This window comes from Centroberyx affinis, unplaced genomic scaffold (genome assembly GCF_046629955.1).
Source record: "Centroberyx affinis isolate AG114_WGS23_722 - 3 ecotype Tasmania unplaced genomic scaffold, CSIRO-AGI_Caff_v1 ptg002173l_1, whole genome shotgun sequence".
NCBI classification, from domain to species: Eukaryota; Metazoa; Chordata; class Actinopteri; order Beryciformes; family Berycidae; genus Centroberyx; species Centroberyx affinis.
Genome location: NW_027280482.1, coordinates 35867 through 56295, shown reverse-complemented (window position 1 = coordinate 56295; position 20429 = coordinate 35867). Strand labels below are relative to the sequence as shown.

Genomic DNA, 20429 nt, shown 5'->3' with positions numbered 1-20429 from the left:
TAAGAGGTCATGGGACCGCTTTTTCGCTCATAGCATTGCTGGGACACGGTGATGATCTGGTTGTATTAGGGCTGGGCGATATGGTTGAAATCAATATCATGATAATCATATGGTTCATGTATGCAAAATCACGTTAAATAACCAAATTAATGTTCATCTCATTGAACCAAATGGTGATGTTAGGTATGGTGTCAAACAAAACAGAAATTTTCAAATAATATTCCTACCATACCCTCATTTTATCAGTTTTTAAGTAAAATGTGCTTGTCATCATCAATTTAGACAGCAGAAATGTGTCACAATATTAAAATATCGCCCAGCCCTAGGTTGTATTGCTATAATTGCTAAATGTTTATTTTGGTTGTTCTGAATATGTGCATTTACCATGGGCCTTTGGATGTTTTATAACTAAAGGTAATAATACTGTCTGTTTGTGTATATTTAAATAAATAAAAACTTTAATAACAAAAAAACAAACAAACCGCACCACAGTTCACATGGAAGCGGTCTGAGACTTTGCTTTTCCAGACGTCTCGGTGCCACCAGAGTTCAAATGGCTTCGTTCTCACCTGCACAAACAAACCGGACCAAGAGGAGGAAACACACCGGAGCTCGACTGAACCGGTCCAAACATGCTTGGTGTGAACACAGCCTGAAACTCTCCGCTTCAATCAAACTGCAGCTTACCGACGCCACCGACGGGCCAAATATACAATTATTAATAAAAAGGCCATTGCCCCGATATGTTGGTGTAACGCTAACAAAACCACAAAAGACCTAAACAGAGACAAAAGAAGAAGTTATAATGGTGACTTTGTGTGCATGCAACTTAAATATGAGACAAATAGACAATTACCATCATGATATAATGTTAGACATCAGAGGTTTCCCCCAATAGTATCTGCAGTATGGGAATGTGCAACTAATGATTATTTTCATTGTTGATTAATCCATCGATTAGTTTCCAGAGCCCAAAACGATGTCTTAATGTAAACAACAATTTAAAAATGTCATTACAAAGTGACAGTAACATAATTTGGATGGAGAGCTTGTGAAACTGTGATGGTCAAGAGTCTCATTTGTGATTACTACAGCAGAATAACATGGAGCTGATATCACCATTCATGTTCCTGACACAACATATGGACTGAAACATGTTTGTATCATGATATCTTCAGTTTAGATATATCGTCCGGTCACTACTGGAATATACGTAAATGCATGTGTGTTTTTTTTGTTTTAGGGTCGTCAGTCTGGCAGTTTGGGGGGAATGAGTGATAGAAGATGGGCATATGGACACACACACACACACACACACCACAATGAGAGCAGTTGGCAGTGCCCTGCTCTGTGCAGCGTGGCTTACAAGGTGGCATCCCTCTGCGGAGAGATCCATCATTCAAACAAACACTGACACACACACACACACACACACACACACACACACACACACAGCAGTGCCAGGGTGTCAATAAAAGCACACATGTTCAGTAGAAGACAGAGGGGGTCTCATCTGGGCCAAGATGAGATGAATGGAAACATACACACACACACACACACACACACACACACGTGACAAACTGACAACTTAATTTGCGCTAGAGAGAAAAAAAACCCCACAATGTTGCCTTCAGTTTGTGTTGCTTGTTGTTTTCAGCCGGTGCGAGTCGAAACAAGAGTCTCTACGGAAACAACATTCACTTCTATCCTTCACAAGTCTGCTGCTCCGCTCACACTGCAGGCCTTCAGGCTCGGTTCGGATTTTTTGGAGTGACTGTTCATATCTATTGGATGTAACCCATATCCCATAATAATATGAACTGAAAAAGACGTCACATCTGTTTCTGTTGCAACACATTTCAGCTCCAGTTGGCCTGAATTGAGTTGTCAAGTCGTCTGTCTGTCTGTTTCCTCCATGCTAACTCTGCTCACACAAGCTGACTACATGAAGACAACTGGCTCAGGTCAGTGATGTCACATTTACTTGTTCTAAATTGTCATGGCAACGCTGACGAATTCTGATCAGAGCATTTATTCCCATACCTCAGGATCTGATTTTGTAGCTCATATCCATGTGGTTCAGATCAGAATGCAGATTTCTGCTGTTCACACTGAACAGAAAACATCAGATCTGAGTCACATGGGAGGAAAAATCTGAATTTGGACACTCTGATCTGCAGTGTGAACGAAGCCTTTCTGTCACTCTAGTGTTTCCCTTTAATTTCTTGTCTCTATTTCACAGCTCTCTCTCTCTGTGATCTTTCTTACAGTGTGCTGCAGTAGTGTTTGGACAGCAGCACATCTGTTTTACGTTGCGTTTCTGTAGCTTTGGGTGGTTTCATATTGGATATACAGCAGCACCCACACAAGCTCAGCTATCTGAGGGGAATTCGGGTGCGATGGCAGAATTAGTTTGAGAAGGTTTGGACCTGAGCAAAGCCCAGCAAAGCCCAATTGGATGACTTAATTTTTGAAAACTGAATTGAAAAACTGTGACTCCATGAAACTTTTTGTCATTTATACTGAATGCAAAACATCAGATCTGAGTCACATGGGAGGGGGGGGGGGGGGAAATCTGAATTTGGACACTGTCAGCTGCAGTGTAAATGCAGCCGAGTTTATTGGGACAAAAATCCAATGTCATAGTTTTCCGCCGGAGGCTTTAGCACAGACCTCAGCGTCAGAGTTTCGTCTGTGGTGGTTTTAAGCAGCAGTGGTACTTTGGTGTACATCATGTGTGCGACACTGTTGCACTTTGTCCTGTCCCATCTGTTGTGTTTATGCTCTCTGTTGCAGTGAAGTTGGTTAGCTCTCGTAAAAAAGATCATTTTCACCCGTAGTGCAACAAATTGCAGCGGCCTGGCTGTGTGGCAACAACAGGAACTTCGAACTGACTCATGGCTGTTCAGATTTAACATTCCAGGAAGACCATCATCAGTGGAAACCCTGTTAGAAGGAGGCCACCTCGCTTCATCCCTGCGTTTTATTTTGTTATTGCGCTACAACACAGCCTTTAAGTTATTAGCCTAATAGTATAATGGTGCAGGCTTTAGTTTCTCCACTTTCTCTACAGTGAGGCCATCCTGTGAAACCAGAGGGATTTAATACGCTCATAATTAATAACAGGAATACACACAGATGGTTGGAATCACTGTAAGAACAAAACAACTGTAGAGAGAAAAACACAGGAGGAAGAGGGATGTACGGCCAAATCTGGAGCTTTTATATCAGGCTGCTTTCACACTGCAGAAGATCAAAGTTGCATTTCATCACTTTCCCTCTGCACCACATGGAGACGAGGTACAGAATCAGGGGCCGGATTCACCAAAGTGTTCTTAAGATAGATCTTAACAAATGACATAAGAGGAAAATTTAGGAAGTTCTTAAGAAGGCTCTTGTGTAATTGTAAGTGTAATTCCTCAATATTTTCTTAGTAACAGTCTCATTTCTTAGAAATTTCTTTAGTTTTCCTACTTAAAAACTTCTCAAAATAGGGCCTGAATTAATTCTGGTTAATAAACTTTAGGCTTACTGCCATTGGGGCTAGGAGACAAGGCTAGGAGGCTAGGAGACAAGGCTAGGAGACAACCCAAATGCTTCCATCTACCAAACAATTGGGGAAAAACCTATTTAGGGCAACTAGAGCAAAGATTTAAACATTGGTTGCTGTTGGTAACTGTAAAATTTGCAGCTTATTTCCAACAGACATGAGACAGAGGCCTACCTGGCCCTACACCAAATAAAGCTTTACAATAAATGTTCATCTTAATGTTAGGTGTAGGGGAACCTATGAAGACTTTGAACTATAACCTACTTGTCTAAAATGTGTTTAAATATATGATATTAGAGGCTTACCTTTTCACTGTAGGAGTTTTAAGACAGGTGAAGGGCCGTCTTAAAGTTAAGAAAAACATTTTCAAGACTTACTTTCATTTCAAGAATACCATTTATTCCTAAGTTTTTTTTTTTAGGAAGAAACATAAGAAGAAAGTTAAGAAAATATATAAGAACTGTTTTTGAGAATAGTTTAGAATAGAAATGTTTTTCCTATTTTTTTTCTTAAGACTAAAGTTAAGAAAAAAATGGCACTTGAGAAGATTTTTTTTCTCAAGAGGGTTTTGTGAATCCGGCCCCAGATCCTGAGGCACGACAGCTATAATCTTCTGTTGTTTACCTGACACAGTTGTCATAATGTAGTCAGCTTGTCGGAGTCAGCTCGAACATGGAGGACGAGACGCAACGATGGGAAAAAAACAGACAAATAGCGACTTGATCGGTGTGTGGGGAGACGCTTCAGTTCATACACTGGCTGTCAGTGGGAAGACCTGAACCTGAACTGATTCTAGTGAGACATTTAGATCAGATTCACACAAGAAGGCATGATTTTTATTTTCTTCTTCTCTTCCCCCAATCTCCTCCTTTCTTCTCCTCCTTCGTCCCCTCTTCCTGCTGCTTCTTCTTCTCCTTTTTCATTATATTCTCCTCCTCTTTTTTCATCTTTTTCTGCTCCTCCTCCTCTTCCTTCTTCTCATTCTTCTTTTCCTTTCTTTCCTTTACTTCTGCCTTTTTATCTTCTCCTCCCCCACTTTCATCATCTTCTCCTTCTCCTCTGTCTTTTTTTTCTCCTTCTCCTCTCCCCCTCCCTTCTTCCCTTTTCTCCTCTCTATTCCTCCTTTTTGTTATTGTCCTCCTCTTCTCCCCCCCCCTTGTTTCAGTGGAGAGTTTTAATGTCCCATGGTCTTCTCCTCCTCAAAACTAAAAGGCACAGACTGACTGAGATGTGTTTGAAACCAACAGGTACAGAAACAGATGTGACGCCTTTACTCTCCTTTAGTTGTTACTCTGCTCAATCTTTATCAGCTGCGATATGAGTAAAGCTCAACAATTAATAAAAAAATAAAAAATAGAAATCGCAATATGAACTTCTGCAATTTACAAATCACAGAGGCTGCAATTAGTTGCTTCAGAAAGAGGAGCGACCAAACTGGATTTCTGAACAAGGTGTTTTACTGACTCAAACTCAGTAAATCCTGCACACTGGCATCTAGTTTTTTTTTTTTAAATCACTTTTCTTTAAACAATTTTAAAGTAAAAAAAAGAAAAAGTTGTGATTAGATGAATCGTAGTTTGAATTGCAATTGCAATATTCTGTCTAATATTTGCAATTCGATTTTTTGTCAGTATCTTTCAGCCCTAGATACGAGTTACATCGCTAAATAGATAAAATATCACATATGAGCAGCAGTGTCATCTTATTAAAGTGTCATCTTATTACAACAGTACTTTATAGAGAGGGAAGTTCTGCATGGAGCAACACACACACAGCAACCATGAGTGTGTAAAGTGTATTTGATGTCAACACTCACCACTGTCAAACTCATCTGGGATCTGTTAGAAAAAGAGAGAGAGAGAGAGAGAGAAAAAAAAACTGATTAAAATCTGTAGACACAACAGCTGGGTGACAATCAATCAAACTGATCAATCAAATCAATGCCCGGTGTTGACGGTAAACGAGTGAGCGGCACACCGCGACCGATCAATGGATCTGACGCGGCGGCTGGGGGATCGCGTTTGCAAATCAATCGTTTGTGTTGACAGTTAAACATGCTGCTCTTGATTGACGGCAGGAGGAGTCAGTGGGCGGGGTTTATGGGTTTTTGAAGACGGATGCCAATACTGACATTTGTTTGGCTGAAGCCATTGATAGTCAATGTTCAATATCTTTAAATTTGACCATTTTCACGCCAAAATGTTTTAAAAAATTACAGTATTCAGTGTTTTCCCCACATTTAGTCAGGAAAAGCCTCTGAAAAAAGCCTCTGTCTAGCATTTAGAATGAGGAGGAGAAGACCATGGGACACTAAAACTCTCCACTGAAACTGGGGGGGGGGGGGGGGGAGGACAAGAACAAAAAGGAGGAATAGAGAGGAGAAAACGGAAAAGACGAATGAGAAGAAGGGAGGGGGAGAGGAGAAGGAGAAGATGAAAGCAGGGGAGGAGAAGGGGGGAGAAGAAGAGGAAAAGGGACAAGTAAAGAAAAGAAAGGAAGAATGAGAAGAAGGAAGAGAAGGGGGAAGAGGAGCAGAAAAAGATGAAAAAAGAGGAGGAGAATATGACGAAAAAGGAGGAGGAGAAGAAGAAGAAGCAGCAGCAGGAAGAGGGGAAGAAGGAGGAGAAGAACAAGAAGAGGGAGAAGATGCCTTCTTGTGTGAATCTGATCTAAATGTCTCACTAGAATCAGTTCAGGTTCAGGTCTTCCCACTGACAGCCAGTGTATTGATCGATTCTACAATAAATATGGAATCCATCAAACTGCACCATATCGATCAGGTCAAACTGGACCAGATCCAGTTTAATGAAAGACCAGTATCGGCCCAGATATCGGTCTGGTGTGTGTTGGGCGGATTCACGTTAAGTTCTTCTGACTGGGATTGTGTTTGTTGGTGAATTTGAGTCCTGCTCAACTTTCCTTTTGCTGTATTAAACTGTAACAATGTCAACGCTGCCTCCATTTTTCCTCCCTCTTTTTAGGCCACACCCACTCAGTGACGGACCACTTTTGCCCACCAATCACCAGCGTCAATCGTCACAGCTCATGAATATGCAGCAACATCTGTCAGCATTTGAAGATTTTAGCCTGTGGTCGGTGAGATCACAGAGCTGTTCGGTTCATCTTGTAAAATAATATATCGCAACTTTAATTTCCACAGATGCTAATCGTAGAATATTGGCAATATTGAAACATTTCATTTTGTTTAGAAAGTCCTCCGCAGTTCAAAACAGTGCAGATGTTGACACAAGATGCCAAAAGTGCAGAAAAATAAGTTTGTTTCCCAAATTATCAAGACTAATAATCAGGATTAATGATAACTGATATCAATATCTTGCAAAAAAAGCAGGATTAGGATTTTAGCTGGGACCATGCAGCCCTATCTGAACATTATTCCACACATAATTTTTCAAGACTCTTTTTTTCCCTGCTATTCTCAAAATTTTCCAATGCAGTTTTCATATTTTTTTTTTCTTTCCAGACCTGTGCAGGGACACTGACCCCCCCCCCCCCCCAAATTAATTCTCTAATTGGGATCATTTCTACTGAATTAAATGAAACCATTCCTCATTCCACCTCAGGACCCCTAGGGATCCCCGCACCCCACTTTGGGAACCACTGGTATAGAGCATTGGTTGAGGGTTAGGGCGCAACACAGGGACAAAGGTAAGATCACACATGAGGCTCATCAGAATGGGTGTAGGACTCCATCTAGTGGTCACAGGGCAAGAATGCATCTGTATTTTCCACACAGTCTCTGGCTGAGTTTAGTCCATTAATAATTTCATTTGAAACTTAATCCTTCTCTATATTGCTTACAGGCAACATTAGTTCAGGATGGTACTATAAATATTTAAAGGCAATATTTTTTATGTAAAACTGCAGCTGTCTTATCAGTCTAAATCAAAAAGTATGTGTGCAGCAGAGCAGAGCATCCCATCTCCACTAACTGAGCCACTATAGATTCTCTCTGTTTGTGCAAATTAAACTCTGCTGTCAGTTTGCTCACTGGTGGGAAATCTTCTCCACACATAAAATAGAGGCCTAGACTCACTTTTATTGAACAGATCAAGTATCACTCTCTGAATTTTGAAAGAGTTGTCGCTATGAAAACAAAGCAATGCAAATCAATCAAAACTTTGCCTGGGCAAAATCATTTTCCCATTGCAACCTAGCTTTGTTGTTCTTGCAACTTTTTAGTTTTTTTTAGTATTAAACGATAACAGTGGAGACTAGTGGGAAAGCTGGGGCAGAAAGAAGGGGGGTGACGTAATATAATGTTGCGAGAGCATTGTCTGCACCTCTTCTCATGAAACTTGACAAAGCAGTGAAAATAACTCATTAGAAGGATACCAACTGCTAACATACAGCAGTGAATTGATGTTACTAACAGTCCTCAGCTGCTAGTTGCTCTGTAGTGTTGGGCAGTGTGGTGCTAGGTGTGGAAAAGGCCATATAAAACCTCTTGACACCTCAGAAAGTCTGGGGGGCTCAGCCTGGGAGAATAGGAGAGGAATGGGTTCCCACACACACCGTACACAGTATAATGCAAAAATGTGGCTTCCTATGGGAACTTTTCATGCTCTTGGGAAACAAGCCACTAGCACTTTTTAGTCAAAGGCTACGCAAACAGCTAGCAACCAAAAGTTAAGGTGGTACAGAAAGTAACATTTCTCTGATAGGATCTGGACTTCTCAGCCCAGTCAACACTAGACCTGGAAAATTTGCAAACTGTTACCTTTTCCAATTTTCTTGTTTATTTTCTTGAGAATTTTAGCTTAACACACATTCGGCTTCTTGTGGGAATGAAAACGGAAAAAAAGAAACCGTGACGTCCATAGAACAATCTGGCTAACCTCCTCTTTTTCAGTATCGATTCTGTGTCCTCCATTATGAGTTTGACATATCAAATAGCTGAAATATGATTCCAAAACAAAAAGGGCGCTGGGGACGGAGGCTGGCTGAAGATCGTGGAGATTTACTTGCCAATTGAGGATGCATTGGATGGGGACTTGGCTGATGAGAATGAATGGGAAGCCCCAAGTACAGCCCTGCATTCTGGCCCAAGCCCGACGGGGCCCGACTATATTCACAGATTTGGGCCGGGCTTTGGGCCGATTTTCACATCACTAGCTCGGGCTCGGGTCAGGCCCGGGCCTGTTATTTTAAATGTTATTTATTTTTTGGTTTGGGACTTGAAATCACTAGAGATATCAATCAAAGAAACTACTAATTTAAGAAAATAAATAAGAACTGATTATAAAACAAAGTTAAATTTTTTTAGCCGATCACATAGTCTGGTGCACACACATAAGCCCTCTCGTCGCTCCCAAGCAAGCACTGGCCTCATTGACTAACGTTACTGTTCTTGAAATGTTCTTGAGAAAATGGACTTTAGCCATGTTCTTTGGTGAAGCTTTTGATCATCCTACATCTATATATCCTATGCGTCCCGTTTGTGTATCCAAACTGCTACACCAACTCTGTTATGGTGAACAGTTATCTAGTTTTGCTTATTGTTCTATAAACAACTCACGTTGTGCTGTGAGGAACATTAACGTACACAGAGGAGTACGTCACTTTTTTGATAGGCGTACTGTCGCCAAATAGAAGGCTTCTCAGCGGATATCCGTGGATAACCTCATATCTAAACATCTATTTAAGCGACATTGGTTCATGTATCCTTGTTTTGTTAGCTGACATGGTGATAAATGAGTACAACAGTAGTTTTGATTTAATAGGCCTCAATGTCTAGGGCCTAAATCTGAGGCCCGTGCAGGGCTCTAGTCCCAAGATTCATTGTGAGAATGAGGCATGTCTAAATAGCTATAGTCTAGATGGTGCAACGACAAACACACAGTCCATTTCAAACTGTAGGGATGTTCTCTGATCTTTAGTCCACCTCAAACTGCAAAGATACGTTCTCCATGCTGATATTCTTGATTAGTGTGTTCTCTTCAAGATAACTTGGAAATAATATTCTTCACAAAGACACAAGTTTCAAGTTCTTGGATTTGATAATCACCTCTCTTATAATCAATGGCTCTGACTTAAGGAAGACAGACCCAATTAGAAACCAGATGTGTTATCCAAACCCAATCAGATACCGAATGTGTCGTATGCAACACCCACTGTATGCCTGGCACACTCCCATCTCCCATCACACCTTGCTGTCGCAAGTGTGCACTTTGAAGTAGATGGGAGAGAAGTGGCCTTCTTCCCACCACAACAAATGTCCAGTTCCTGACACATGTACCCATTGAAGGAAGAGACAATCCGTACAGTGAGACAAGAATCCGTACAGTGAGACAAGTGTGTCCTTTGAAAAGAGCACAAAGCCTAAGATGGAAGGTGACATAAGTGTGTCCTTTCAAGTGCCCTACCTTTCCCATGCCAACAGGTCTCACCACTCAGTGAGCCACAGCATGGAAGACGGTCCCTGCTGTAGAATGCAATGACATCAAGGTAGACTTGGATCCGGTTCAAGATGTAGTGGATTGTTTTCAGCTGTTTGACTCCAACTGCTGCAGTCCACCATCAAGAGCAAGATTGACGCGCTTTTAAATATACCAATCTGCACGTTTACGCCCTTTGGAGAGGACGGTGAAATGGAATTTGAGCTTACAGAACACATTTGGTCAAAGTAGCAAACATTTCTAAAATTTGAATTTAATCGCTTGCAATGCTATCAAAGTAGTACTGAAATTTCAGCCAAGATGGCCGTGTTAGCAGACACAAATACAAGGTGAGGTAAGTGTGCCCTTTGTAGTGCCCTGGCTTCTCATGCCCCCCGGCACACCTCACATCCTCCTGAAAGAAGTGTGTCTTTTGAAGTGAGCACAGTAAGACGAGAAGGTGACAGAAGTGTGCCCTTTGAAGAATGCTTCCCGGAGTTTCACCTCTGACAACTGGCACTACCTGAGAAGTGTGCCCTTTGAAGGGGGCACAACAGAGGATTAAGAAGGTGAGAGAAGTGTGCCTTGCCTTTGAAGTGTTTTAGTCTGCCTGTTGGCTAGACAGGATACAGGCCAGGGTTTTATAATGTGTGAGAATGGGAAGGAAAGCCCTTACTTTACAATACAGTACGGAGGCAAGGAAACATCCTGTTTCCCGTGTGCTCACATCTAGACTTAAACTTAAATAACAATACTCTAAAATCCAACGCTAAAACTAAGTTTAAGAATGAGTATTTCGCAGCAATTACAAATTTCATGTGGGCCCAATATTCATTACACTAATCTTGCCTATTAAGAAAGCACAGTGGCATCGTGAGATCAAGTCCATCCTTCAAACAGAGAGCCACTCAAGCCCTGTGCTGAAGCCATTCACACTGCTGAAGTGTCCTTGAGCAAGACACTGAATCCCTGCCAGCTCCAGAGGTTTCAGAGGTTCTCTGCTGTAGCTGACCATGACCTCCCTGTGGACAAAACCCAATTTCCCTACAGGGATCAATAGAGTATTACAAAAAAGAAAAAACGCTGTGCTGTGACCCAGATTCCAAAAGGAGACTCTACCTGAGGCATGCCAACACAAAATTGTGAACTGTCCTGAAAAACTACAGGCAAACTTTTGTCTTACACTGCCTCAGGCAAAGATAGCAGTTTAACACAAACAGCTCTGTGAAAATCTTCAACTAAAAAAATGTAACTATGACACTGCCTTTCCTTAGTCTGTTTGCACCAATTGTGGATTCTGGATAAGAGCATCAGGTGTATGCTTAAAATATAGATGCGGGATTCAACTTAGCACACCTGCCTCAATTGTAGTATCCAAACTTTTCACTGAGAAAAAAAAACAATGCATAGGAAGTACAGTAACTTTATTGGCCAGGAGGAAGCCGCCAGCGGGACAACACAGCCAAGCCCACACACAATCCTCACACTCAGTGTGTGCTTTGAAGAAGACGGGGGAAGTGTTTTCTTTGAAGTGAACTACCTTCCCAGACAGACACCTTACAGACAGCACTGGCACACGCCACATGTCGTAGTCCTGCTTAACAAATGTGCTCTTTGAAGAAAATAACAAATTACAGGATAAGAAGGTGATATAAGTGTGCCTTTTGAAGCACCCTACCGTTTGCACACTCAAAACTCATCTCAATTACATGAGAAGTGTGTCCTGTCAAGGTGAGACAAGTGTGTCCTTTGAAGGAAGCAATTAGCTCCAGCAATGAGGAAGTGAAGGGCCCAGGAGCAGAGAGACAAGAGGATTCTTCTTTCCCGCATCCATAAACACATCAGATCTGATTCCAATCCCTGTAACTTTCGCTAAGCATGATGCACTTCACTTGGATGTGCTCTTTGCCATAATTTACCTTCTCTGGTCGTCATACCAGTTAAGAACACATGAAGAAATAGTTGAATACGAGCATCAGTCCAGAGTGCAGTTTGCCCTGCTGGCTATCAGATGTCAACATCCAGCTCTTTATACCCATAAAACCTTGTGTTTTGGTGTTTCTTGCATTTGCATGCAGCTCAGTGGACCGAGACTCACATTTTCAGGCGTCTCAGTGCCGTTATTTGTGCCACCAGAGTTTGAATGGCATTGTTGTTCTCACCTGGACGAACAAACCCAACTAAAGGAGGAAACGCTCCAAAGTTCAAATAAACTGCATCAAACATGCCTGGTGTGGGAAACCCTAAAACCATATTGCCTGAATTTTGCCAGTGAGATCAGACATAATGTTCAAGAAACTAATGTTCAGCTTTTTTCCCTAAAAAGCTTTGTCAAAATGCTTCTTAATGACATATATCATGCGCCACAAAATAGATACAAATTACCAAGAAGATATTGGGGGCACCAGTTCTAGGACATTCTTCTCGTTCTAGCTGTAACCTGTTGAGGAAAAAAAAACAGTCCCCTTTGGACAACCCTACTTTCCCAGGCTTACAGCTACAAATTAATGACAATGGCCACTTAGCAGGTAGCCTTCCTGAAAAGTTTGGTTCCTTGGTACCAACAAAAGGATGCAATGTGAGAGAAGTGTGCCCTTTGAAGTCTTCCCAGACTAACACCTCTGAAAACAGATCCTGTCTGAGAAGAGTCCTCTTTGATAAGGACAATAAAGAGCCGGCTTTTAGAAACGGTGATATTGAGACCCCAAGCAAGGTCTTTTGATGTGAAAATGGGGTCCTAAAAAAATGGCGACTAAATTACTGTAACTGCAGTAACATCTGATATTACAGCTTTTGAACTGATCAGAAGCCACGATGACTGTTACGTTGCCTTCTTAGAGACGTTTGTCATTTGCACGCTCAAAAGAAATGCCAGACATCAGTCCCTTGAAACAGTTTTGGCTTTCTGTCATACAGTAACCATCAGTATGTCAAAGAAGCACAATTTTTGCTTTCTGCTCAACTCAACAAAAAAAAGAAGAGAAGCCTCATAAAATTGCAAAAACTGAACAATAGCCAGCAATATTAACTCTTGTGTTTACCATTGTATTGTAGCAGTATTCAATTTGTAGATGTTAAACAAGAAAAACCATTAAGCAATGCGTTTCAACTTTTTAGCAACCTTTGCACAGGTTTTGATGTCAGTTGGGTCTCCATCCTTGTTAAGTGAAATGGTTCCATATTTGGCTGATGGCAGCAGTTTTATCAACCAGTTTAGGCGGACTGGGATCCAGTTCAAGATTTGTTGGACTGTTTAATGCTGTTGAATGTTTTCAGCAGTTTGACTCAGACTCCTGCTATCCTCCTTCTTCTTCCTATTCCAAATCGGAACATTTACGCCTTCTGGACGTGACGTTAAAATGGAATTTTGGCTTACAGAACACAACTGGCAAAAGTATTGAATGTTTATATTCAATATTATATATATATTATATGAAATACCAACAGCAGTGAAGTAGTATCAAAACTTCAGTTATCATGAAAACACTTGAGAACAGTGACAGTTACTATAGGGGAAGGGACAGTCCTTCGGGATGTCAAGGTGGGAAATTTGGGCTCTTTGAAGTTCCTGACTTTCCCGACCTCACAAGTGGAACAAACCCTTTGTCTCAACTACCTGCCAAGTGTGCCCGCGAATCACAGCACTGGTTAATAGAGTACAAAAATGTGAACCAAAGGGGATGTTGAAGGTGAGATAAGTGTGCCCTTTGAAGCTCCCTACCTTTCCCATACTTACACCTCTGACAACTGACAAAAACCACGTTACAGCCGCCTCAGAAATCTGCTCTTTGTAATGAGGGCATTCGTAATGTTACCAAGAGGTCTACGGTCATGTAAAGAAGACAGAAGTGTGCCCTTTGAAGTGCCCTTGCTTTCCAGATCCCCACCTCTGTCAGACAGACACGTCACACGGAGCTGTGAAGTGTGCCCTTTAAAGCCGCCTGCACAACAACAGGAAAAGGACTGTACCTGTGAAGTGACCAAAACGCAACCACACATAAAAGAAACTGTGAAAAGTGTGCTCTTTGAAGTGCGCTACGTTCCCGTACTCGCACATTCTCCGACCGGGCCGCTGGAAGTCGCAGCAACATGCCGAGTGTGCCAATGCAAATCACCAGGTAGTTTCAGCCTGGCTCTATTCAATAGGCATACAAGTGTCTATTCTAACCTGAATGGAATGGTGAATGTGTGTTCACTGCCTAGTTACGTAGTTATCACCTTAAAAACCACATGCACTGAAAGGCAGTGGACTGTCAGTAGAGGGCCATTTTTTATGTGTCAATGAAATGTGTGCAGGATCACACCTGGATGAATGGTGCCTGTGTGTGACAATAAAACCTACCTTGTTTCCTTGTTCGTCCACTGAATTGCTACCTGAAAGGAAACACAGAGGAAGAAAAACAACTGTTATCGCAGCCAGTCTGCAATTTGGATCATCACCATTCAAAGACGATATCCAGGGTTCCTACACAGTTTCAATCTCAAAACTCAAACCTGAATTTCTTGATTTGTTTTGAAGATTTTGGTATTCATTGTGATTTATGCTGATAGTCATTTTGCCCCTACAATCTCTGCCATATCACACTATAGATGATTATTCTTCTTAGCAGCAAATCCCAGACTATGCGCGATGACAGTCTAAAAGCACAGGACATGTGCAGTCGGATGTATACTGGAATTGTACAACAATATTTTTTCCATAGTTTTTGTGCAATATCCAAATTATCAGGACCTAGAAATGACCAAATGAATTTTACATAGATTTCCAGACCTGTGTATGAACCCTGAATTTCATTGGCATTTCTGCTGTATTATCATAGTATGGAGAGAGAGTCTGAGACATTCATTAAGAGAGAAAGAGAAGGGAGATAAAATTCTCAAACTCACAACATCATCAGTACTTGGTATGCGCCTTAGCCTGCTGCACCATCAAACGTGGCCTTTCCAACACTATAGAGTGTTACAGGCAAACAGTGATATCTTACAGACGCATCTGCTGGTCTGTTGCCAACACAACACAAGCAGCCAAACAAAAAGATGCGTAAATACACACATTTTCCCTGAACAGGTTATAATCCAGAATCCCATGGCATCCTAGGATCGTTCCACATGACAGTAACACGCGTACATCCCAAATATTCAGAGTATATTCCAAATCGACCATGTGTATTCAAACATATGCATCCAAATAATCCGCAGTACGACTGAGACGACGACAAAGAGGAAAAAACGTAAATTAAAAAAAATGGGAATCTCCAATGAAAAATTGAATGAATGGGAGTTTCTACATCCAAAAGCATCCAGACAATGTCTTCGAAAAAACCTTAAAAAAAACCAAATATATTCCTTTTCCATCTTCTGCATCCAAGTGTTTTGTCCACAAAGAAAAACTTGAGGTCCTCAAAAAGCCTGGAGGTTAAAAAAAAAAGAAGACAAAAACGCACCCCTGACTCTTGAATCCAGCAGATGAAACAGTCATCTGCTCTGTGTCCCAGTGGGTTTATCAGTAGTTTCCTGGTGATCATCTTCCACCGCTCAGCCTGGTTCTGTTACTGACTGGCTGCTAGGCTGCTGCTCAAGGCTAACGGCTCCTCTGACCTGCCGGAAACCGCTCACTGTGACAGTCACCATCAGTCACTCTGACTTACTGACTGTTTCTGCCGACAGCCTTGTTACAAAGCCCTTAACGCTGCCTTCACTTACAGGCTGACTCCAAAAGCTTGGCTAACAGCCGCTCTGCCTTACAGAAAGTTCAGCTCCAACTTTATATTCTGCTTCTCCTGCAAGCTGCGGCTCCTTCTGGCCCTCCATCTGCCTCAAAACACAGTGGACTGATCAAACCTCGATAAGATCCGGATTGACTGACTGTTTTTCTGACTTCACTCTAACAACTCTACCTTACAGACAGATGATATAAGACTCTTTCTCTATATGACCATTTCTCCCTACCTTTCCTTCCCTGAAGACAGAGTGTCTCTCTCTGTCTGACAGCTCCAAGCACCACCCATGTGGGCGGTCCTTCCAAACAGGAAGGTACGGGTGCTGATCAATCACACCCAGTGTTTACGACGTCTTCACTCCCAGATGATCTGGTGGGGAGGGGTTGCTGAGATGAATGGAAGGAAAGATCCACCGTTTTTTTGAGACGGCCCGGGACTGCAGATTATTCTTTGAAGTTTAAGAAAGTCAAAGCCGACCGGCGGTCTGATTACGAGCCAAACACTCATTGCAGATGTTGTGATGTCACTTTAGGGGCCAGTTTGATTTGATGCCCCACACAGGACTGTTTCCACATCAGAGTTTTTTTAAACTGTTTTTTTTCCTAATCGTTTTGTTGTTTGTTCTTGGCTTTTATTGTTTAGTGTCGTTTTATGCCATTTCTTTATTTTTTTTTTATCTCATTGGTGTTCAGCACTTTGTAACTGTTAAGAGCTATGTAAATAAAATTATTATTGTTATTTTGATTATTATTATCGTCATTATTAAAAAAAAAAAAAAAAAGCCACCAAGTTCTGTTCTAAAGATGTAGTTAGCTGTCAAAAGGGTGACAGTGGTGAATTTTGGGAATTCCAGGCCAGTTTGGATTGCAGACAAAACCAGTTTCCTTCCCTGATAGTGAAGGTTGTGACTTTGCTCCATGGTCACACATTTGCTAAACATGAGACGTCAGCTGTGAATTACAGCGATAAACGGACAGATTGTCTGACAGAGAGACAGACAATAAAAACAGAGCACACTTGGACCTAAAGTTCAATGGCTTTCAATGTCTTGTTTGGTGAAAAAGGACGCAAAATTATCATGTTTCGGAGTAAAACATTTTCATGACATACAGGCCTCATGGTGAAACCCTTCATTTTAAACCTGCAGATCTCCTTCATTTTAAACCTGCAGATCTCCATCAGAGTTTTACCCAGGTTGGAAAGTGTTGATCCAGAGACTGATGAATCTGAACACTATAGTTTATCTTTTTCAATAAATTATTTTCAAGGCTATGCATTTATCTTAAAAAAAAAAACTGTCATGGCCTTTTTTGATTTTTCTCAAATGCACAAACGTTCAAGGACTTCAAGGTTTCTGCAGGCCACAAAATGAACGTTAACGTACTCACCGAATATGTAGACGATGCCCACAGCGCCGCCGAGGCCCATGAGCCCCGCCAGCCGCAGCACCATCTTCTTGGCGTAGGCGGTGTTCTCCTTCTGTTTCTTATCGTCTGTCTGCTCCCCCTCCCTCTCCCCCTCTCCCCCCTCAGGAGGGGGCTGGCCCTGAACAACAACAACAACAACAACAACACACATTTACAGTATTTCCCTCACTAACATAAATACCAACAAGATGACAGTAAACATAGGGCTGGGCGATAATTCAATATTATCGTTTATCGTCTTTCAGTGGAATCATATCATGATGATATGAAGATATTTTGATATCATGACACACATTTCTGCTGTCTAAATTGATGATGACAAGTAAATTTTACTTAAAAACTCTGATAAAATGAGGTATGGTAGGAATATTATTTGGATATTTCTGTTTTGTTTGACATCACACCTAACATCACCATTCGGTTCAATGAGATGGACATGAATTTGATTATTTAACGTGATTTTGCATAGCCTACATGAACCATGTCGTGATACACATATATATATATATATATATATATATATATATATTTTGATAGAGAAAAATCCTTATGATTATCACGATATTGATTTCGTCCACCCACTTCCTCCATATTTCATGAATATAAAAAAAAAATCCCTCCCACTGACGCTTCCTGCCATAACTTTCCGTTTCATTCAGAGATACGTCAACACACAGAAACAAATCACGCTCTCCATGACACTTCATGGGGTTTTAAACAAACGGTGTAGCGCCTCTCTTATGCCAATCAGTGCCAGTCTAAAAATGCCAGAACGGAGCAACGACACGCATCATTCCCCAGAGTTGTGTCAAAATCCAATCAGTGATGTCCAAGATAGTGTGGGACAAGGACATCAACACTGTAGATATTAACAGTTACTGGTCTTGTTAGCTGGCTAATGAGCTTCTGTCTCAATTCATCCATCCAAGATAAACAGGAAGTCAACAACAAAATAAACACACACAATATTGAGAGGTAATGAACATGTACCAACATTTTCCCCATTATAAGAGCCTGGACAAACCATATTCACTACCTGAGGAAACTAATGCTCAACTGTGAGCAATCTATAGGTCTAATCATATAATGCAATAACTCAAGAAGAGGTAGACACTTTACCAGATACATAGGGCCAGACAGTATATGTGCTACGACAAATGTAGGAAAAACATTTACGATTCATGATTAACTGTCACCATGTGTACCAGTTTCTCTGTGAATATTTCCCTCTTGTTTATCTTTTTCTGCAGCGGATTTGTATTAGTTTAGCTAGAAGAGCAAGCTATCTTTTCCTTATAATGTTGTAGCGTTACATGGCTGAATCTCTCATCCCTACTTTGGCCACACACAGTACATTGTACCCCCAACAAACTGTAGTGACAGGACAGAGAAAGCCTCACACCACTGTCACTGGAAATATACACATTTACCTGATTTGCTTTGGGAAATATTTTAATTTACTGCCCAGCTGGGAGATGTGCATATCCACCACAGAATGAACAACGTATGCATCCTATAGATTTCAATGTAAAATCCCCCATATCTCCAACAGTATTAGAGAAATGGACATGTGGGTTAAGGGGAGGTGAGATGGTGACATTAATCCAAGACATGCATCCTGCCTGACAACATGCAGGTGAGCCATTAGTTTACCCCTAAAATCCCCCTAACAGCAACAGGTCAAGCCCATGGTACGCAGTCTCTGTGTGCCAGCTCGGCTCAGGGACTTCAGGGCTAAACAAGGCGGGTGTTAATCTGACCTTCAAGCCAACACAAACCTTGGCTGGTATTTGTCTAACTACTACAACTCCAACAGACAGACATTAGCTTTGGCAGACAAGCTTCATTCAATATCTGTCTGGAGAGCTGGTACATGCAGACAAGATAATGTTAAAACAGCAAGGAGGGGGAGGGACAGGTCTGGATATCGAGCCGTTACCAAACTGATGCTAGCTTAAGGCTAACTCATTTAGATATCCAGATCAAGACCGCCCCCAGGCTTTAAAACAGTGGGAAAAGGCACTGAGCTCAGGTAATGTGTCTGTTCCAGAAGCACAGAACCTGTCAGCCGAGCCAGTCAGCCTGTCAATCTCGGTAAACAGGCATGCTAACATTAGCCAGCTACATTAACCTGTTAGCCTCTTCTCTCAGGTCCATTCATTCAGCCGAATGTGGGGCACATGCGAGGCGGTGGAACTTGTACAACTATGAATTCAAACATTTCTGAAGCTGTCATTTGTCGTGAATCGACACAAAGCAAAACGCTTTAATAAAGTGTGCCGTGTCCTCCAAAAGTGCAAACAACACTGCCTGCTGTCTGTCTGCGAAGCTAGCTAGAAACAGTCATGTAAGCTAGCTTGCCTAACCTGAGGTTCGAAATGTCAGTTAAGTGGCACAGATTTAGCTACTACTGACAGCCCGGGTGAGCGGGGCTTCACATGTGAACACACGAGCACCCGCATATTCTGTCTCCCCGCCTACATCGTAGACCAGACACACAGAACCGAGTGCACCCAGGCAGGCTAACCCACTCACCTGACTCCTCTGCTGCTGCTGGAGTCTCTCCTGAAGGATAGCCTGAGCCAGGCCGCCCGTGGCGCTGCCGTCCCCGGCCGGCGGCTTGTCCGTGGAGAGTGTCCGTACAATGTCCACCACAGCCGGGGAAGAGGCGCCCGGGACCCCGCGCCTCAGCCTCAGGAGGCCCCGGCTCGCTCGCACACACATGGGGAACATAGCTGTAGCCGACATCTTGAATAGGACACTGCCGGCGAGCGTGACGCGAGTGAAAAGGACAAACGCGCCCGATTGGCTCGCGCCGGTTTGAGTGGCAGGGACGAGGCGCATTCAGAGCGGCTAGAGGCCATGTGGAGGCCAGATGGGCGGGGCTTAAAGCGTCTGGTCCAATCAAACTCAAGATTGCGCTGACCTTCGATTGCGACGCAAGACTACCATGATGAGTGATGGCAAATGCCCAAAGTTTGATCAATTACATCACCTGTATGTAAAAAATATTTCCTTTATTGGATTCAACCTGTTTTCCAATCAACCTTTATCTCTGCATAACGCATAGGGACTAAAATATAACATTAAGAAAGAAAACTCTTGGCCCTTGTTTTCAAATATTTTTTGATAACCTAAGTTTAATTTTATGTGTTTCTATTTCACGTTTACCCTAGTAAAATATTTACAGAAAACAAATTATGTGATATGCTTAAATAACCAAGTGGAAGTAGGCTGGTAATACAGAAAGCCTGCAAACAAAACCTTTTGTACACAATCACAATTTGTCATTAAGCATAACATTTAAAAATTATTATTATTTTGTTAATATTACTTT

General features: G+C 41.9%; 1 protein-coding gene across 1 annotated transcript; it reads right to left on the bottom strand.

Annotated features, from left to right (window-relative positions):
• Positions 1–5366: 5366 nt before the first annotated feature.
• Positions 5367–19846, bottom strand: LOC139654936 (mitochondrial import inner membrane translocase subunit TIM50-like; the record flags this gene model as incomplete). The annotated part of the gene is made up of 4 exons (XM_071532211.1): positions 19628–19846; positions 17054–17210; positions 14288–14319; positions 5367–5388 (listed from the first exon to the last, which is right to left on the bottom strand). Coding segments are annotated over exons 1-4 (424 nt in total), but the record flags the coding sequence as incomplete, so codon positions are not given.
• Positions 19847–20429: the final 583 nt, after the last annotated feature.